Source organism: Carlito syrichta, unplaced genomic scaffold (genome assembly GCF_000164805.1).
Source record: "Carlito syrichta isolate Samal-C Ts95f unplaced genomic scaffold, Tarsius_syrichta-2.0.1 Scaffold303623, whole genome shotgun sequence".
Taxonomy (NCBI): domain Eukaryota; kingdom Metazoa; phylum Chordata; class Mammalia; order Primates; family Tarsiidae; genus Carlito; species Carlito syrichta.
Window position 1 is genome coordinate 536,156 of NW_007247719.1, and position 20,207 is coordinate 556,362.

Consider the following 20,207-nt stretch of genomic DNA (forward strand, 5'->3'; position numbering starts at 1 on the left):
CCCCCTCAAAATTTCAGAAATTTTACAATAGTAGGAGTAATAACAAGAATCATCACCCACTTATCACGCACTAGGCATTATGCTAAAGGTCTGACATGCTTATTGAAGGCAGTAGAACAGGAAATCTGCAGCCAGGTTGAATGGGCTCTTACCCTGACTTTGCCTTTCTCAAGTATTTCCCCTAGCAGCTAGGCACAAGAAATATGGCCTTGGGCAAGTAGGTCATTTTGTTGTGCCTCAGTTTCCTCATCTATGAAACTGAGATAACATAATCACAAGAATATCTCATGGGGTTATTGGGAGGATTAAATAACTTAATACCCTTAAAGGTCTTAGAAGATAACAAGCACTATAGGACTGATCATGGCATAAATCTCACTGGTCTCTGACAACAACATGAAATCACCGCTATTATTTTCCCCACTTTATGCAAGAAAAAAGTGGAGAGATTATGTCGCCCAAGGTTGTACCATTTCCCATGTTATTGAGTTAAAAGAACCTTGGTGTACTATTGTCCAGTTTCATGAACTGTTGTGTCTCACATCTCACCACTTTGTGGAAATTTATCTTTTAGCAGATGAGCATAAGAAAAGCCCAGGAGCAAACCAGACCAAACAAAGAATCTATCTTGGGAACAAGGGGCAGGGGCAGAGTCTCCCACAAGTTCTGTCTTCATACTCTTTCAGACAACCCATCATCAAAGAAATCCAGAAACCTGGCGGAGGAGCTGGGAAAAGCTGTGGAGATGGTGGGCAAAGGCAAGAACGGGCTCGGCTTTGGCAAAGTGGACATCACGGTAGAGAAGGAGCTTCGGCAGGAGTTTGGCATTACGAAAGCCCCGGAGCTGAAGCTATTTTTTGAGGGCAACAGATTGGAGCCCATCAGCTGCGAAGGTAATGGTGCTTGTATGTCAAGTTTATTTCATGTTCATGTAAAGGCCACCTGGCAGTCAGAGGGAGAGGTGGGAGGCTTTGCTCCACACAGCCTCTCATGGACCCAGGTTCCTCCCAGCTTGTGGCTCTGTCCTTTCCTGGGGCCTTGGAACCACTTGTTCTTCCTTCTGTATCTAGCCAGCAGGTACGTAAGAAGGTAAGGAGGCAGATCACCATGGATGGTGGTGAGGAGGCAGATCGCCATGGAGGTCTGCCTGGAGGTGGGCCCGGGCCTGGAGGTGGGAAACATCACTTCTATTCTTATTCCGTTGACTGGAATTCTATTACATGGCCCCACCCAACTGCAAGAAAGGCTCATGGGTTTGGAGAACACACAGCTGCCTCTACTGCACTTCAGCTTGCATCTCAGCTGATGGGCCCTAGAAGCACCAAGAGGTGGGAGGGTGGAGTGCATGGCTTATGTGAGACCAGCGATCAGAGAGTAAGTTTCTAATCCACTTTCCACCCCCAATCTTCTAACTTAGAATGATTTTTGAAAGACCAGGGAAGCACTAGTTAGCCAAAAGGGAAGCTAGGAGATGATGGAACAAGGCAGGTCTGGGATGCAGTGTCTACCAAATACTTTAACGTTAGTCTACCATTAGTTGTTGTATTCATTTATTAACTCATCCATTCCTCTATTCAACACCATGTATTAACAATCTACCATGGGCCAAGCGCTATCTTGATGTTTGGAGAGTTATGTGCCCTCAGTGTGCTATACGGTAGGTCTTGATGTTGAAAATGCGCACATGGATGCAGAATGGAAGGAGGGAAGGAGAGAGAGAGGGAGGGAGGGATGTAACAAAATTGATGAACACAAGTGCCCAGCACGGCCCCGACTATGCTAGTAGGATGTTCCCATTATATATGTGCTGAATGATTGAGTCTCAGGAAACTGAGGTTGTCTTTCACAGGATCTGGCATATAGCCAGTTTCCAATAAGCCCGTTTGAGTGTCACAAAAACAACTATTACAGGATGCATTGCAGTTCTCATAATGGACACAAGAGGGCAAGAGAGAGACAGGACAGATGTAGGGGAAGGTGCAGAGTTGTTATCTAAGAGAAGGGCATTACTGCTCTTAGCAGGCTTGTGGGAGGTGTGATGCGGGGCGGGGGGGAGCAGGAGCAGTGAGCGAAGTAACAGAGACTGCTGCTTTCTATGGACACTGGCTGATGACCCTCAACAATGGGGACCCACTGATACCAAGCTAGGAGCCTGCTGGGATGTGTTGGCTTGGGGGGGGGGATGCTGTGAAGAAGTTAGAAGCCCCAGGCTACTTCATCAAAGCCCATTATCTACTCCTGGAGGGGCTTAGGTGCTGGGACGTCCTTCCTTCCTGAAGGACAAATGAGACCTGACTCCACTTAGGAGACAAGACAACAATGTGGCAACTTCTAGACATGGTGAGGATGGCAGAGAAGGTCCCCAAGGCCTTTGACCGCTGAGCCTCATTTGTTGGGGGGAGTCAATGCCTAAGATCTCCTCTGCCTTGCAGGACGCCTCATCACCTCCTCTGGGAAGTCTCCCCTGACTCCCATAATGAGGTGCCTGTTCCAATCCTGTGGTCCCAGAGCACCTATGTTTCCCTGTCAAGTCCCTCACCTCACAGAATCATATCTGCTACTTGTTGCCTGCTCTTCTGAGAGCATCACTAGGGCAAGGGCTGATCTCACCTCTGTTCTGGGTCTTCTGCAAGGCTACCAGAATTGGCAGCACACCCCTTTGGATCCAAATTCTCATTACATGCCTGAGAAACAACCACTTCCTCTTGTCAAAGCTCAGTTTTCTCATCTGTAAAATGGGGATGGTGAAAATAGCTATCTCCTAGGGTCACTGGGAAAATGAAACAACGTTTGCAAGGCACAGGGCCTGGCGTACACCTGCAGCATATACTGTGTTCCAGGCACTGTCCTAGGTTCCTCTCTTAGGTCATAACAACCCAGTGTTATAGATGGAGAAACTGAGGCACAGAACAGTAGAATAACTTCCTCCATGTTCTCCAGCTAGTAGCAGTGGAGTCAGCAAAGTTTTCTACCTAAGCATTTTAGGCCTCATGGGCCAATCTCTGTCACAACTGCTCACCTCTGCTAATATAGTATAAAAGCAGTCCTATGCCAATAAATGGGCATGGCTATGTTCCAATAAAGCTTTATTTATGAATTCAAATAGCAGGCCAGATTTGACCCATGGGCTGTAGTTAGGTGAACTCTGTTCTACATTGGCTGTACTCTAAGTAAATGGCCGGCAGGTGTGTTTATTATTAAACACAATGCCTGAAACAATTAGGTTTCTAGTAAGTCATTTCTGAGTTTGAATGGGATGGAATTGTGAAGGCCCATGGAAGGCAGGCATAGGGCAAGGAGCCTGCCCGTATTTCTGCTGGGTTTGCTGTCTCCTGCCCCTTCCTCAGTATTACTACAAGGAAAGCCAGCATGGAGTTGGGGCTGGGGCTCAGGATGCCTGGGTTTTAGATTTTGGCTATGGGAACTTGAAATTTGAACAAGTTTTTTAGACCTGGGCTTCCAACTTCTTATTTTCTAACCATGATGAATTGTGCCAGTTCCACCTACTTGGCAGGGCTCCTCTGAGCTAAGAAAGGAGACAGTACTTTACATATCTTCTGCAATGTGATTTTTACAGAGACCTCTTAGGAGGCAGGTGGGATTTAGTCCTTGCCAGGTCAAAGCCCCAGTTCCATTCTCCTTTAATCTCCAGGATTGATGGTGGGAGATCTGACCTCCCCCCTGGAGGGAGGGAGACTCGGTTGCCTCTAGGGCCTCTGTTAATGATGCATTCACAACTTGCCTGGAAATATGCAGCCAGGCACCAGCCCTAGTCAATCATTTACACAGCGTTCACACCTCAGTTGTCACCGTGTCCCCTGGCTCAGAGCCAAGTGCCAGAGGAGACGTCCTGCCGACCAAGGACAGAGCCTGATCTGCAGGCTCTCAGGAATAAACAGTTTGCCAAGTTCATGGATACCTCAGTCCCAAGGAGGCCCACATCCCCAAGAAGATGGCCCAGGATCAAGTTCCGCCTTCCCTGGTGATCCATTCACTCCATTCATTCATCTTAGAACGATTTCTTAAGCACCCTATATGTGGCAGGCATTATAAGAGCTACTGAGAACTCACACTGAGCAAACCAGCAAAAAATCATCATTGTAATTTCAGAAAGTGATGGACTCAGTGAGGAAAATAGAGCAGGACATAAGAGAGAGAATGGCAGGGGTGGAAGAGAAGACCAAGTTGAGAACTGAAAAAGCAGAAGGCACTATCGTCGAAGAGCCAGAAAAGAATAGCCCAGGTGAAGGGACTGGTGGATGCCAAAGCCAGGTATTCTGGAAGATAATTGTATGGTTGGAGTGTTACAGGGGAAAGGTTGGCAAAAAGTGACATCAGAGTGATGTTTCTGATGACCTGAAACTTAACCTTGTTCAGAGCGGCTTTATTCACACTTCTGGATAGTTTTAAACCAAATTCTTTCAGGACACTTACAATATACTCTTGCTAGACAAATGCTTGTAGAAAAAACAGTTTGTTTCCATATGTACCTGGTTTTATAATTGTTGTTGTTGTTTTTGTTTGTTTGTTTGAACTTAAAGATGGCTGGAACACAGTGGAAACAGCAACTTTGCTTCAGAGCTGAAATCTCAGAGAAGGGGCCGATAGCAAGGGTGGAGTATTAAGGACTGAGAGTGTCGTGATGCCTCCGTCTTCTCTCTGCCTCTTGAAGTCCCGTATCTGGCTCATATGAACTTTTATAGACCCAAGTCATCACGGCTTTTAAAATGGCCTTAACTGTGTCTACTAAAGTTGAACATGGCATCTGCTATGACTGAAAAGTCTCCTCCAGAAGTACATACAATGTGCCCCAGACACAGGCACAAGAATTCATTCCTAGAAGCCCCAAACGCACATCAACAGAGAATGGATAAATATATTGTAAACTAGTCACACAATCGAATTCCACACAGCAGTGGGCATGATTCTTCAAGTACGTAAACAACATGGATGAATCTTACAAACGTAACAAAACCAGACCTGAGAGCACACACCGTGCCATTCCATTTGTGTGAAGTTCAGGAGCAGGCAGGCCAATGTGTGCTGTTAAAAGTTAGGATAAGTGATTACCCCTGTGTTGGTGTGGGGTAGAGACTGGGAAGGGGACACAGCAGGGTCTTCTGGGGAGTTGGCAATGTTTTATTTCTTGATCTGGGTGGTAGTTACACAGGTGTGTTCATTTTGTGAAAATTCATCAAGACTTACATTACAATTTGTGCACCTTTCTGCATGTAAATATACTTCATCATAAGTTTTTGAAAAGGCCTAATGTTCTCAGGAAACATATGTAAAGACACTAAAGGCAGAGCCCTTTGCAGTTGATTTAGTAACTCAGGTGCATTCATCAAGCCCCATGTAGTAATTGGTCCTGCGACAAGGCCTTTGTATAGGCTGTTTGCCCTACCGGGAAGGCTTTAACTCTCCTTAATGCCTCCTGGTTCACTTCTCTGCATCCTTCTGTTTTCAGCTCATACATGATTTCCTTCAGAAAGCCCTTCTTCACTTCATAGTCTAGGTCAGGTATCTTAGCTGCAGGATCATAGAACTTTGATTTCAAACACTTCCTTTGGGTGTGATTATACACTTATTTGTTCAGCTATTTAATTATTGTCTTCCTCAACAGAATGAGAGCTGTAAAACAGTGGTAATATGCTTGTTTCTGCTCACCATTATGTCCCCAGCAAAAAGTACAACACTTGGTAACATCATAGGCATTCCATATATGTTTGTCAAATGAATGAGTGAATGAAGGAATAAGAGGATGAGTTTATGAATCTAGTCCAAAGTTACTCACAACAAATAATGCTCTATCTCATAAATTCACTTAAAATGTTCCATCCTATTCTATATCAGACATTGATATAAAATAATACCTTATATTCCTTGTCATCACGTGAGATTGACGATCCTAAGAAAGACAGGTCCATCTGTTTATGGCTTGGTAGACTTTCTGACTCACCATTAAGTCTTCCCAGATATGATGTGTGTGTCCTAATTTTAGAAGCTAAGGCTTTAGTGTGCTTGGCACCAGTCATAGGATAGCTGAGAAATGGAAGTCAGGAGTCTATGACCTTATGAGACCTTTGGGTCTCAGCCAAGGAATTGGAGGCACAGAGAAATAATAAGATTTTCCCAAGGTTACAGAGCTAGGTGGTCTTTAATTTATATTTTAAAAAATAAATATATCTTCCTGTCACCTTGGGGGGTGCATAAGAAAAGAAGGCTGGAAATGCTTTCTCCTAGGTTTAATGTCTCAGGTATGCTAGTTGGGTGGCTGCTGTTAAGTTGAACCTTGATTTCTTCACCTGCAAAATGGGGAGAGCAAAAGTATCTATCTCATAGTGTCAACGTGAAGATTTAATACACAGGAAACACTCAGCACAGTGTCTAGCTCTTGGTAAGTGTTTAATAGCAGTCAGCTGCTTTTGTTAACGTTTATGCCTTAGAGCTTAGGGGGAAAGGGAAGCACTGACCTTGGCCTTCAAGGGCTAGAAGCTCAAGACAAGATGCTTCTCATTAAACGTGAAAAAGACAGGCCTTTCTCCAGTTCAAAAGCAAACTTCTCCAGGATCCATCTGACTGTATCTCTCTCCAGGAGTGGTTGAATCTGCTGCGTTGGTCGTTTGGTTGAGAAGACAAATAAGCCAGAAAGCGTTTTTGTTCAACAGTAGCCAAGAGGTGGCAGAGTTTGTGACAGCCAGGCCCTTGGTCATCATGGGCTTTTTCCAGGTACTGGGGTCGAGGTGGGAGGAGGCTTTTTGAATGGTGAGAAGTGCTGTGTCTGTGTGTCTGGGAGGGGTTGGGCTGAGGAGACTAGACTCTTCCATGTGGGCTCCATGCTCGATTTTTCTCCATCCAATGAGCTGATTTTCTGAAGTGGTAGGAAGAGCTAGCTGGAGAGGTGGACAGAAATGGAGAGAAAAGAAGAGATTGACATATGTATTTAATGAGTTTTAGCTTTGTAACTGATCTTTCTGGGGCCCATTTAGATCATCACGGAATAAAAGACTATCTTATTTTCTGGTTGGAGAACCATGTTGCTGTATGATTCTGATAGCCACCAGCCATGCCTGTGTCAGGCCATTCTCACTCCTTAACCTCGTTCCAAGCACACCCATATATTAAAACTAGTAACACATTATATACCCACACCCCTCTGAAAATACATCAACCCTCATCATAGGAGCAACGGGGGAAGATTTTTGGAGAAGGATATAACTTAGATCTGATAATGAAATGGCTCATGATAGCTTTTTATTGATTTTACTTTTATATTTATATTTATAAATAATTTATAAATAATTTACAAACTGTTTTTGCTTTGGGAGAATGAGACTCTCGTGTGTCTTAACTCACTTACACAAACTGATGACTCCTCTTCTTCTCCCAGTAGAAGTCAGAACTTGGGCATTAAAGTTATGCATGGGGAGAATATGTGCCTCTTCTCTCTCCTATCCTGGCCACTTCTTTGAGAGGTGTTTTTTTCGGGGGGGGAGCTTAATTTTCTTTCAAGCTAAAGAATGAAGGCTGAAATTATAGCCATACCTTGTTACTAAGCTCATGTTTGGTAGTATATGTGGTCAAATCAATTGCCCCTTCTGAAAGCAATTAAGAAATAAATGTTTAAAAGTCTCAGTCCCTGGGTTAGAACAGCCTTTACTCCAATAATTGGAAAAGGTCACATTTATCAATTATTTCCACCGATCTCTGAGGATTTGCCTATTTTGGCTTTAGTCACAGCCACAGAAGCACTTCTGGTATAAAACAGCCATGAAAGAGGAATTAGGTGACCCAGCAAAACCCCAGAACTTGGAAAAAGGAAGAGACAAATTGACCATTATCTCCATCTTTCCCTTAAATAAGCCAGACATCTTGCTTTCTACCAGAGCCTTAGCAAATATCCTTTCTCAAACAGGATTTAGAGGAAGAAGTAGCAGAGCTGTTCTACGATGTTATCAAAGACTTCCCAGAGTTAACGTTCGGAGTGATAGCAATTGTTAATACAGCTGGGCGTTTCCACGTCACTCTGGACAGTGTCCTGGTGTTCAAAAAGGTAGGACTTTGATTCCACTGCGAGTGAGGGAGTCACTAGTTCAAAGTACAAATTCTGGTTCTGCCACTCGTGAGCTCAGTGGCATTAAGCTAGTTGATGTCTGTGAAATCGCGGTCTCTTGGTGTTTCTCTAGCCTTTCTAGCCACTCACCCTCGTAAGCTTCTCTCTAAGCAAGAAGAGCATAGCCAGTTAATGCATAAACAGTAAATGAAATTCATGAGGTCTCACTCCCATGCCCTTTTTTCTTCTAGTTCATGCTTCCCCTTCCACCCTCCATCAGCAAGCACTGTCTATACAGTACACCTATGGTATAAATAGCCATCTCCAATCAGACTTCTCTGATGTCCATGCAGCACTAGATGTCTCAACATGACTCACCCCAAAGTCATCATCGTTTCTCCAGGTCTTCTTCTAATGCTTTATCTTTGTCACCCAAGGAATGATGCCACACCCTCTCCTAGCCAGTTAGCAAGCAGAAAACCCAGGCACCATTCTAACATTTCCCTCTTTTTTACCCCTCATAACTAATCTATCACCCTAACTCTATTGACTTTATATATCCAAAATATCTCTTGACTCTATTCATTTCTATATCTATTGCTACCATTCTAGAGCAAGTGACCATCATCTCCCACAGCCTACTGTAACAGTCACCAAAAATTCTGATTATCATTTCCCCCCTCCTCACCGAAAGTCCATTCATGGCTTTCTATTATTAAGATAAAGACTATTCAACAAAGTCCAAAAAGGTGGGACTTTGTCTTTCACAGTCTGAGCTTATTGAGTACCTTCCTTCCCTCTCTCTCTGAGATCTAGACCTGAGTTGTACAATATGGCAGCCAGTGGTCATGTGTGTCTATTTCAATGAAAATTAATTAAATTAAAAATTTAGTTCCTCAATTACACTAGCCACATTTTAAGTGCTCCACAGTCACCTGTGGTCAGTGGCTATTGTATTGGACAGCATAGATTTAGAGTATTCCCATCACCAGAACAGAAATTTCTACTGAATAGTGCTGCTCTAGACACCATGGTTTGCTTTTTGGGACATCCCTTACTTCTTCCCCACACAAAGTCAAATCTTTACAATAACCATGTTACAGATACGGCCCAGAGCAGTTAGATGACTTATCCAAGGCCTCCCAGGAAGTAGGCCCAGTGATACCAAATCTGTTTGGTTTTCAAAGAAGGATCTAAGCCACTATTTTTTTTAACCTTGGACCCATGGAAATTATTGAAAAGTGTTAGACTGGAGACTAGTGACAATCCAATTTCAGTTTATGAATAAGACAGCATAGGACACAGAAATAGATCCATATACACATGGAAATTTACTACACGAGAAAGGTGGTATTTTAAATCAGTGGAGAAAATATGTATTATTAAATGGTGTTGACACAATTGAGTAGTTGGGTCTATATATCACAACTTACACCAAATTAAATTCCAGATCAATCCCCAATTCAAAAATATAAAACCAAGAAAGCCATAGAAAGACTAGCAGATGCCATGGAAGAGTTTGTTTTCTAATCTTAGAATGAGGAAACACCTTTATAAAACAAGACAGAAATCCCAGAATGCATGGAAAATACTCATAAATTTGGACCATATAAAAAATTTTAAAGTTCCATAGAATGAACCCTATCACAAAATCAAAAGCCAAATAGCAAACTTGGACAATACACTGAAAGAGATTTAGTACATTTTAATGGGTAAGGACAGGAGAATTTGAGCCTGATTGCCTGGGTTTGAATCCTGCCTCCATTTCGTTCTCAGCAATTTGGGTTAGTTACTTCACTTCTCAGTGTCTACATTTCTTCCTTTGCAAAGTGGAAGAAATCATAGTACACAGTTCGCTGAGATGTTATGATAATCAAATAAGTTAATGCATATAACATGCTTACAACTGTGGATGGTATAACGTGAGCCCTCTAATAAGCAGTGCTAGACTACTTTTAGGACCAGCAAAGAGTTCAAACTCTATCCAGAGGACAACAGGGACTATGAAGTGTTTAAGCAAGAAAATAATAACACAATCAGATGTGTGTACTAACATCACTCTGACTAAGGTGGGAGGAACATAGATTGGAGGGGAAACAAGAGGAGAAGTTCAAAGACCAGTGGGAGGGCACACAGGAGTGCAGGTGAGAGATTTGGACTAGGGTGGGATTGGTGGCAATGAAGAGAAGGAGATGGAATAAATTGAGGAGATAGCTGCTGTTTTCTCTTTCCCCCACCTACTTTGATCTTGAGCTACATATAGTTATTTCATTCCCTATGTTAGTCCAGGTCCTGCTGAGAAACAGTTACCAAGCAGCAACGACTGCAAAATATTGACTAAGGAAAATGTCTATGAAGGAAAACAGAACTGAGGAGACTCAGAGAACCAACAGATCATGATGGTCTGATCCTTTGGGAGGATGGAGGGTGCAGTGGAAGAGTCTTTGCAGTGGAGTTTTAAGAATGTTCATCAAAGTCACCTATCAGGGATGTCTTGAATCTCCCAGGAATGGGCTTGATTGGGAGTAGTGTGTGAGAAACTGCTCAGCCTCGGTGAAAATATTTTGATGGGTGTCAGAGAATGACAGCTAGTGTTGTTGGCCAGTTGCCTGTTGTAGATCTGAGATTTTCATGGCTGTCACATACCTCGATTCTACCCACAGACTGGTCTACCCAGCCATTCACAGTTATTAACTACCTGGATTATGGACTATTCCTGCCACCATTCCTCAGTGTTTTTCTTTTATCCAAGGGGAAAATTGTGCTATTTATATTTATTGAAGTGTCTATGTAATGGAAGCTACTGTCCTCCAGTGTGTTTCTCCTTCTGTTCAAGGGAAGAATTGTGAACCGCCAAGAGCTCATCAATGAGAGTACCAACAAACAAGACCTCAACAGAGTCATAAAACAGCACCTTACAGATTTTGTGATTGAATACAACTTTGAGGTCAGTGAGCAAAGGGTCCCTAGGAGAAGGGTAGCTGGGGCGACAGTGTGTGCTTAAGATGACATGTTTTCTTTATAATTTTAGAATAGGAATCTGATTTATGAATTGAACATCCCGAATCACATGCTGCTGTTTGTCTCCAAAAGCTCTGAGTCATATGAAGTCATAATTCAGCATTATAAGCTGGCATTGAAGGAATTCCAAAACAAGGTTTGTAGAACGTGCAATTGCTCTTTAGGACTTTTAGGTGGGAATTCAAGACCTGCACACCCTGAGGCCATTTGCCTGCCCTGCTTATTATAAATTAAGTCAGGAGGGATTTCCATGCAAATTTCCTGGTTTGCATATCAGTGCTATGTATTATTTATCATTTAATTTTAAATCAGCCTCCTCCATTCTTCCCATCCAATATCACTCCTTTTTTGCGAAGGAGTCAAACTTACGCTCTTTATTGATCTTTTTAGTAAGCATACTACAGGAACGGGATGGCTTCCCTGCACGTCTAACAGTCCACACTTCACTAAGAGTGGGCGGTTTGCATGGTATCATTTATCCTGAAAGGGAGGGTGTGGAAAGACCACTCCTGCCTGAGGTTAGTGAATATGAAAAGCCTCAAGGGTGAAGCAGCACAGATTATCTGCAGGTAATTGCTGAGATTCTGGCTTTAACATTGCTCAGATCTAAGGCCAAAGATAGAAGGACAATAAGCTATATTGTCTTGGGCCAATTTCTTTTCTTTCCTTCTTTTTTAGAATTCTTGTTTTATTTATTTTTTATTTTTATTATTTTATTTATTACTTTTATTTTTTTTTACTTTATAGTCAAAGGGTAACTCCTCAGTTTTAGTCTCTTCATGTGTGAAATGGAGAAGTTGTAGAAAATTCATATGTAAAACAATAAGCAAATTACAATGAATGACACTTATTATTGTTGTTACATTATCATTAGATACAAATCCATTTCTCCCGATTGTTACTTGTATATTTAATGTAGTTATCACTACTTGGACTATCGGGGCTATTAATTTTTCTTTTCATTTTTATAAAAAGCATAATAGGCAGGTTTTTTTAAGACAAGTATTTTAAAATTAAGCAAAACATAAACTTTGAAACTTAAAATAGAGTAAAGAAAGCCACCAGAGCATGAGCATATTTAATGTTCATACTATATCTCACATGTTATTTTCCAGGAAGATAGTTTCAATCCCAAAATTTCTTCTTGCTAAACATATTTTCCATTTTCTTCAATTTTACAATTTAAGATTTCTGATGTAATGAAATTGAGTGAAATCTGATTGTTTCCTTATTCCTCCTGTAGTCAATGCTTAGTCATCTTTTCTTCCAGGTTTCTTTTAACTCTTTAATCTAGCTGGAATTTATTTTGGCATATATCAGGAGATGAAGTTCTAAACTACTGCTTCCCCAATGCCATTTGTTGACTGTGATCCATTTTAAAGCTAAACAGTTGGCTTAATGTTGTCCCGATAGATTGTACCCCCACATCTATCTTGTTTATCTCTATACTCCAAAACTCAGCAAACAGAAGGTAGTCAATATTTGTTGAAAGTATACAACAATGATTTTAACATGTCTGCTTTGCTTTTTAACCTTCCTAGCACTTAGAAGAGTGATATGTGGTGGGGTTCTTACTCTTCTGACAGATGAATGACCTGAACGTATCTGACAGCAGGTGGCTTCAGTGGCCTCTCTCTCTTCTCCCTGCTTCTTCTCTGAAAGTGAACTTTCAGAAATTTTTATCATGCCACTTTCTGGTTGTCCTTCAGCAGCCTCCCATTACATTCGGACTAAACCCAAGCTCCTTGTGGGACCCCTGACCTCAACTTTGACAGTCTTTGAGCTGATCTCCATGACTCATTCTCACGGAGCTGAAGCCACATGGGCTTTTCTTTCTTATTCCTAGAACACTCTAAGCTCTTTGTTTTGTCACCAGGTCTTTGCATTGGCAGTTTCCACTGCCTGGATCACTGTTCTCTGACTTGTTACTGTCACCCAGGTCCCAAGGGAAATGTTACCTCCTCAGACTTTCCTCCTGACCACCCTACCTACTCAAGTTACCCAAGTTACTTTGCCCCATCTAGGCAGTTAGTCTCCATCACATTGCCCTGTTTTACTGTCTAATTGGCATTTATAGCTATATGAATTTATCTTTGTTTACTAATTTCTTGTCTGTTTCCTCCACTAGAATATAAGCTCTCTGAGGACAGAGATTTTGTCTACTTTGGGCAGTATTGTATCCCCAGTACTTAGTGAGATGCCTCAAACATAGTAGGCATTCCATTAATATTTCTTGAATGAGTGAGTGAAGTCATGAATTTTCATGATTAAATCATTTTGAATAATAATAAGAAGAACTAGCACATATAAGACATTTCCTACCTGCCAGTCATTGAACTAAGCCTTTACATACATTGACCTGTTTTAATTCTCACAGCAACCCTAGGTAGTAGGCTTTATAACAATCACCATTTTACAGATAAGGAAACTGAGGCACAGCACTTCCTGCATTCCTAAAGTTGTGTGGATAGTGCATGGCACAAGGATGATGAAACCAGGATGGTGGCTGCCGCCTGTCTGTGCTTTTGGGTGCAGAGCTGCACCTGCCCAAAGGAAGGCAGCCTTCAGGAAGTCCTTCAGAGGTGCGCTACAGACCTCACTAGTTGCACAGCTTCCCAGCAATTTCTCTCCCTTAGTAAAGGATCCACAGAGACAAGGGTTTTGTTTAATTTGACAGATCCTTTTCATCCTTGTGAACACCGACGAGTCCAGAAATGGCCGTGTCTTAGAATACTTCCGTGTCACAGAGGTCGATGTCCCATCTGTACAAATTCTAAACATGAGCTCCGACAACAGGTACAAAATGCCTTCAGATGAGATAACCTACGACAACCTCAGGAAATTTGGCCATAGCTACCTGGGTAAAAGTGCCAAGGTAAGTTTGTTCTTGGAGAAGATTGATCCAGAACCTCAAAATCACCCTTTTCTCATAATTCTGCTTGCTTTGGTCATCTGAATGGGGAGGCAAAATAAAGACCAACTTCATGGTTAAAAGTGGGGAACTCTCCCATCTTGCCACCTCAAATCTATCAAACTTTTGATCTGTCCTGAGCCTATAAATCCACCATTCAATCCTAAGTTGTAAAGCAAAGGCATTTCCTTTGCAGAAATTTTCTTTTTTCTTTCTTTTTTAATGCTTCAATAATATTTTTATTCTCTAAATTTATTTTATTTTTATTTTAAAGATCGTGGGGTACAATCCAGGGTTAAGTATACAAGTGGTCATTGTGTATGTAAAGTTTGGGCCTCACTTTGGTCCCCACTTCACCTGGTTTGAGATCAGGTACCCTTATTGATGAGGTGTGCCTCCCCTCCCTTCCCTGGCAATTTCCCACTACTGTCAATCCCTTTCTTATAGTAGTATGATAATTGTTCAGGGTCTGCTTATGAATGGGAATATGTGATGCTTGGTTCTTTGTTTCTGTGATAGATCACTCAGTATTATAGGCTCTAAGTCCATCCAAGTTGCTGTGAAGTTCATAATTTTGTCCTTTACGGTTGCATAATATTCCATTGTGTATATGTACCAGATTTTAAAAACCCAGTCCACTTTCGATGGGCAGCATGGCAGGTTCCATTTTTTTACTATTGTGAATAATACTGCAATAGACATGCATGTGCAGGTATCTTTTTCATATAGTGATTTGAGTTCCTGCGGTTATATTCCCAGAAGAGGGATTGCATGGTCGTATGACAGGTCTACTTTTAGATCTTTTAGGAATTGCCAAACTGTTTTCCACAGAGGTTGTACTAGTTTACACCCCCACCAGCAGAGTAGAAGTGTTCCTTTTTCCGGTATCCTCTCCAGCATCTGTTGGTTTTTGAGTTATTGATGATGGCCATCCTGGCTGGAGTTAGGTGGTATCTAGTGTGGTTTTAATTTGCATTTCTTTGATGGTTAGTGAGGCGGAGCACTTTATCATGTATCTGTTGGCTGTTTGTATGTCTTCTTTTGAGAAGTGTCTATTCATATCTTTTGCTCGCTTTTTAATAGGGCCTTTTGTTTTTTTCTTTTCAGCATGTTTGAGTTCCTTGTAGATAAGAATTTTCAATTGAAGTATGGACTCTTCAATCAGGCACGTTGGCTCATGCCTGTAATCCTAGCACTTTGGGAGGCTGAGGTGGGAGGATTGCTTGAGCCCAGTAGTTTTAGACCAGCTTGGGCAACATAGCCAGATCTTGTCTCTTCAAAAACAGTTTTAAAAACCCAGCCAGACATGGTGGTGCACATCTGTAGTTCCAGCTACTTGGGAGGCTGAGGAGGGCAAATCCTTTCAGCCCAGGAGTTCAAGGTTGTGGTGAGCCATGATCATGCCACTGCACTCTAGCCTGGATGACAGAGTGCAACTCTGACTCAAAGAGCAAGAGCAAGGGAGGGAGAGAGGGAGGGAGGGAGGGACAGAGGAAGAAAAGAAAGGAAAAGAAATATGGACTCTTAGAAGAGCTAATTTATTTTATCCTTTGAAAGAAGTCTCTTATTCTCTTACCAGCTCCAATGTCAATTTAGTTGGCCCAAGGGAAGAGGCTTGCTTTAAGGAGGAGGAGGGGATAGAACATTTAGACCAATTGTAATTATGCCTAAGGCTTTGGGGACCTTTTGGTTGGGTAGGATTAGAAGGGGGTCTATTCTGCTGACAGGAAGGAGAGACTGCAGAAATGTAGCCATTAACACCTCGTCACCCACTGTTTATGTATCCTCAACTTGCCTGCTGATTAAGGGAACCAAATTATTTATTTTTCAAATGGGAGCACTTTTGAGAGTAAAAGAGGGCTTCTTTAGAAATAGTCAGGAACAACAGAAGCAAAGTTGACTCTTCAGGCAAATAAAAATCTATAGTCCCCTTACGTCTATCCACTACCTTCTATCCATCTCCCTAGAGACACTGCTTTCCCTGCAGCCTTCTTGGGTGAAAGCTGTTTGTCTTTTAAGCACAACATTATCACAGGGCCCGGCAGTGAGACTGCTGTCCTTCTTACCACTTCCACCCATTGCTGTTTCTTCCACCTTCAGAAACCCTGGGTTCGTTCTTTGGGTCCCATGCTTTGGGACTTTAGACCACATGCTACCTCCCCTCATCGCTGCCCTCTGACTGCCTTCCTAACACTCTGAGGACTGTGATTCTGATGGCAGACGTGCCCTCCGCCTCAACTCTGCCATCATTTCCAGAGATGGTCTCTCTTCTTCAGTAGTTAGTGTGTCCAACTTAACAACCTGCTCTCATGGACAAGCCCTAGAGACGGCAGCGTTGCTGAATACTCGACTTCCCTTCTCCAGGACCTACTTTGTTATAATTCCTTACTCTTCTCATGGCTTCCAATCTCTCCTGATCCCATTCCACAATCTCTTTATAGACTCTTCCATGAACTTGGATTTCATGGTTCTCTTAACTCTGTTATCCCCCGGACCTTCCACCTCCTCTAAACTCTGTAGTATTCACCAGACAAAATTCCAACTCTGATTGAAACCACTTAACTTCCCAACTGCTCCCAGGACAACACTGGAAAAAACCACCATCACCATGAGTCTGGTTGGCTTTGTGGCATCACAAACCCAACCTCCCATGAACTCTCAGAAATGTCCTAGCATCTCTACATAAATTTCTCTTAGTGTGTTCATTTTCTTAATCACAGTCTATTTCTTCTCATACCCTGTCCCTACTTTCATTCTCAGTTGAGTATTCTACCTATAGATCATTAAGAAAACAGAAAACAGTTCATACTGGGGCCTCCTCATTTTCTATCAACATGTTTATAATTCTATCTGGAACTCTGCCTTTCTCTCTTCTCCTCAGTTAGATCTGAGGCAGTGTCTGTTTCTCTCTCAAAGACCAACACATCCTCTTGTGCTCTTGGAGCAGAGATGAGCATCCTTTATATTACCTATGTGATCTGCCTGGTTTGGCTGATTCCCAATTCTGCATCATTGTCATTATTTCCTAGCTCCCATTTCCAGCCCCTACCTCCTTTATGCTCCCACTGAAAGAATCTTTAAGTAGTTTTTGGTTGTCAGCTAGGCAGAAACCATATAGTAAGGGCCTTAAGAGTGTATTTGGTTTCCTAAGAGCATTGCCAAGCCAGATTTGCACAGTGAAAATAGAGCCCTACTTGTATAAAATAAAGATGTGGAGAGGATTGAGAGGAGATGTAAAAGGAATATTAGGAGTCCGTTCCAGATAAGAGATGTAGGCTACCTTGACTAGGACAGTAACAGTGCAGATGGCGGAAAGGGTGGGGATTCAAGAGATCCTTGGGAGGCAATATCTGATTGCCTCCCGAATGGTTGTAGAGAAAGATGTGTTCGAGATTTCCAACACTTCCTTCCAAGGGAAGCAAGAGCTGAGCTCATTCTTTTGTCCATTTACTTGCAAAACATTTGTTGAGGTTCTATTATGTACCAGCCAGTGGATACTCAATGATGAGGGATGACTCAGTGATGAAGTGATGACATTCCATCTGGTGTGATTGACACACATTAATCAAATAGCCATAAAAATACATATAAATAATAAACTTGAATAAGTGATACAAGGAAAAGTACTGAGTGCTATGAGTATTTATAGTAGTGGGACTTCTTCATCCAACTGGGGAAGAGTCAAGGAAGTCCTCCCTTATGTCATTCTGAAGGAGTTGAGTTAGCTAGAGGAAGAAGGGAGGGTAACAGTGTAAACAAAGGCCCGAGGTAGAAGCAAGGTTCGCCCTTTGGGTAAACTGAAGACCAGAATGGCTAAAGAAAGAAAAGGGAAGAATGATGATAAGCTTGGAGAGACTACAGGATCCAACCAGTATGTGATCAAGATTGCAAACATCTGTAAATGATCGTGTTCTTGATTCACAGAGTAACTGGGGTAGCTAATTAAAAAAATCTAAGATACTAAAGTCGTGAACCCCTCATCTCAGAATCCCAGGCAGCATGTATTTGAACGCTAAAATCCATCCCAATGTGTGGTTCTGTTTCCCCCTCAGTTCTCTGACCCCAACCTTCCCTGAGTGACCCAGAGTTGACATCAAGTTCATGATCTGTCTCAGCACTTCAAACTCTTTCCCAAGGCTCTTGTGGAGGAGAGAGAGAGAGAGAGAGAGAGAGAGAGAGAGAGAGAGAGAGAGAACCCTTAGTTGTTTCCAGCCAGGGTAGGAAGCACTAACTTAGAAACTTTTTCTGGAGACTGTTAGACCTCTTCAATTTGCTTCCTAGAAACATCAGTCCAGTGAAGAGATTCCAAAATATTGGAACCAGGGACTAGTTAAGCAGCTTGTGGGGAAGAACTTCAACATAGTCGTCTTTGACAAGGAAAGAGACGTATTTGTGATGTTCTGTAAGTACCTACACAGAAAGAAATGGGAGGAAATGGGCTCCTACATTATTTTTCAAGTGTTTCCCCTGAATTCTTGGGCACCAAAATCTTTAAAACCCATCAATACACCATGCCAAGGATGGTCTTTAAACAACCAAAGAGTCAGATCAACTACAAATCAACTCTGTACCCCAAAATTGAATGGTTGGAATGTATGGAATGCCCTTCATATCGTCCAGATCTGTAGCTATTTATAACAATAATTGCTGGTGGCATATACTGATTGATTGGATGCTGCAGTGTATCAGGACCTCATACTGGGCCATTTCATACGTTATCTCATTTAATCTTCACAATGTCCTTTTGAAAGTAGCTATTATTAATCCCAGCACTTTGGGAGGCAGAGGTGAGAGGATTGCCTGAGCCCAGAGGTTTGAGACCAGCCCAGGCAACTTGGCAAGACCTCATCTCTATAATACATCAAAAAATTAGCTGGGCATGGTGGCATGTGCTTGTGGTTCCAGCTACTTGGAGGGCTGAGGCAGAAGGATCACTTGAGCCCAGCAGGTCGAGGCTGCAGTGGCAGTGAGCGTGGCATTGCACTCTAGCCTGAGCAACAGAGTAAGATACCAACTCAAAAAAAACAAAGAAAGTAGCTGCCATTATTGCTTCCACTTTACAGATGTCTAAACGGAGTCTCAGGGAGTTGAAGAAACTTTTCCAGTATCCTATACAGCCAGTAAGTGCTGGAACTGCCATTTGAACCTATGCACTTTGGTTCCAGCAATTACACTTGTAACTACCAACAGAATTCCTTTGTTTCTGGCTTTATATGACTTATCAAAAGGCCCATATGAGGCGGGGACCGCTATCCTTCATGTAAGGACTTAGCACAGTGTCTGGCATATTGTAAGCACTTGATAAATGACAATTATTGCTATTTTTATTCCTATTATTATAATTATGCCCAGTGCTCACCTAAGGACTAGTTCCCTTTTTCCTACCATTTCTGATCTGCATGTGGCAACCAAAGCCAGAGGCATTCCCTTCCATCCTGGGACACAGAGGAAGGAGACACTGACGTTATTTCAGACATCTCTTTTATTTTAACATTTAATGAGCACTTACAATGAGCCAGGTATAAATTTGCTGTTGACACACCTGCTCTAATGAAATGTGTTACAAGTTTGTGAGGAAGGTGTGGTGGCTTTTTCCAAGATACAGAGCAGAGAATCCTACCACAGAGAGGTTAATTACCTTACTTAACATAGTAAATAGCAAGGCAAAAAGTTTGAAGCAAGTTCACTTCCTTGAGAGTAAGATGAGGGCTGGACTATATCACGCAGACCTTTTAAAATCTCACCGAAATGGACTCTCATCCCCAGAGTGAGATGTTTAAGGTCTATATGGCTGAATCACTACTATATATCTGCTGCCTTTAGATGAGAGGCTAGGAGTAGCCTTTCTGCTCCTAGACAAGAAACACCATTTCGTTCTGGTAAAAGGCAAAAGCAGCCTCATTTTTTTGGAAGCAGAGCTGTCAGATTGCCCCCCTGGGGCTGCCGCCATTATGCCCCCTCCTGTACTGACCCAGAACCTGCTGGGCTCAAGGGGTCTTCCAGGGACACTGCTGGCAGGGGGCATGGTCCTGGAGGTACTTGATTTGTAAATGGGGTTATCATCCAAAGATGGAGTGTCTGGGGGCCTTTGAGGCCATTCCTCCCAGAAAGCCAGAAACTTTAAGTTCTGAGCTTTAGTGGAAGGATAAGCAGGTGAGGTTTGGTTTTCTCCATGTTGGAAAAGGTCTCTGCTTTCTCTCCAGAGGGCCAGGAGTCTGGGCC

At 42.4% G+C, this 20,207-nt stretch overlaps 1 protein-coding gene across 1 annotated transcript in view; it reads left to right on the plus strand.

Moving 5' to 3' along the window:
* The window catches only part of PDILT (protein disulfide isomerase like, testis expressed), a 36,235-nt gene that overhangs the window by 12,068 nt on the left and 3,960 nt on the right, over positions 1 to 20,207 (plus strand). The window contains exons 2-8 of the mRNA XM_008058757.1: positions 687 to 893; positions 6,596 to 6,729; positions 7,916 to 8,053; positions 10,890 to 11,000; positions 11,085 to 11,210; positions 13,752 to 13,949; positions 18,267 to 18,387. Coding sequence (XP_008056948.1) covers positions 687 to 893; positions 6,596 to 6,729; positions 7,916 to 8,053; positions 10,890 to 11,000; positions 11,085 to 11,210; positions 13,752 to 13,949; positions 18,267 to 18,387 — 1,035 coding nt within the window. The remainder of the gene's footprint in view (positions 1 to 686; positions 894 to 6,595; positions 6,730 to 7,915; positions 8,054 to 10,889; positions 11,001 to 11,084; positions 11,211 to 13,751; positions 13,950 to 18,266; positions 18,388 to 20,207) is intronic.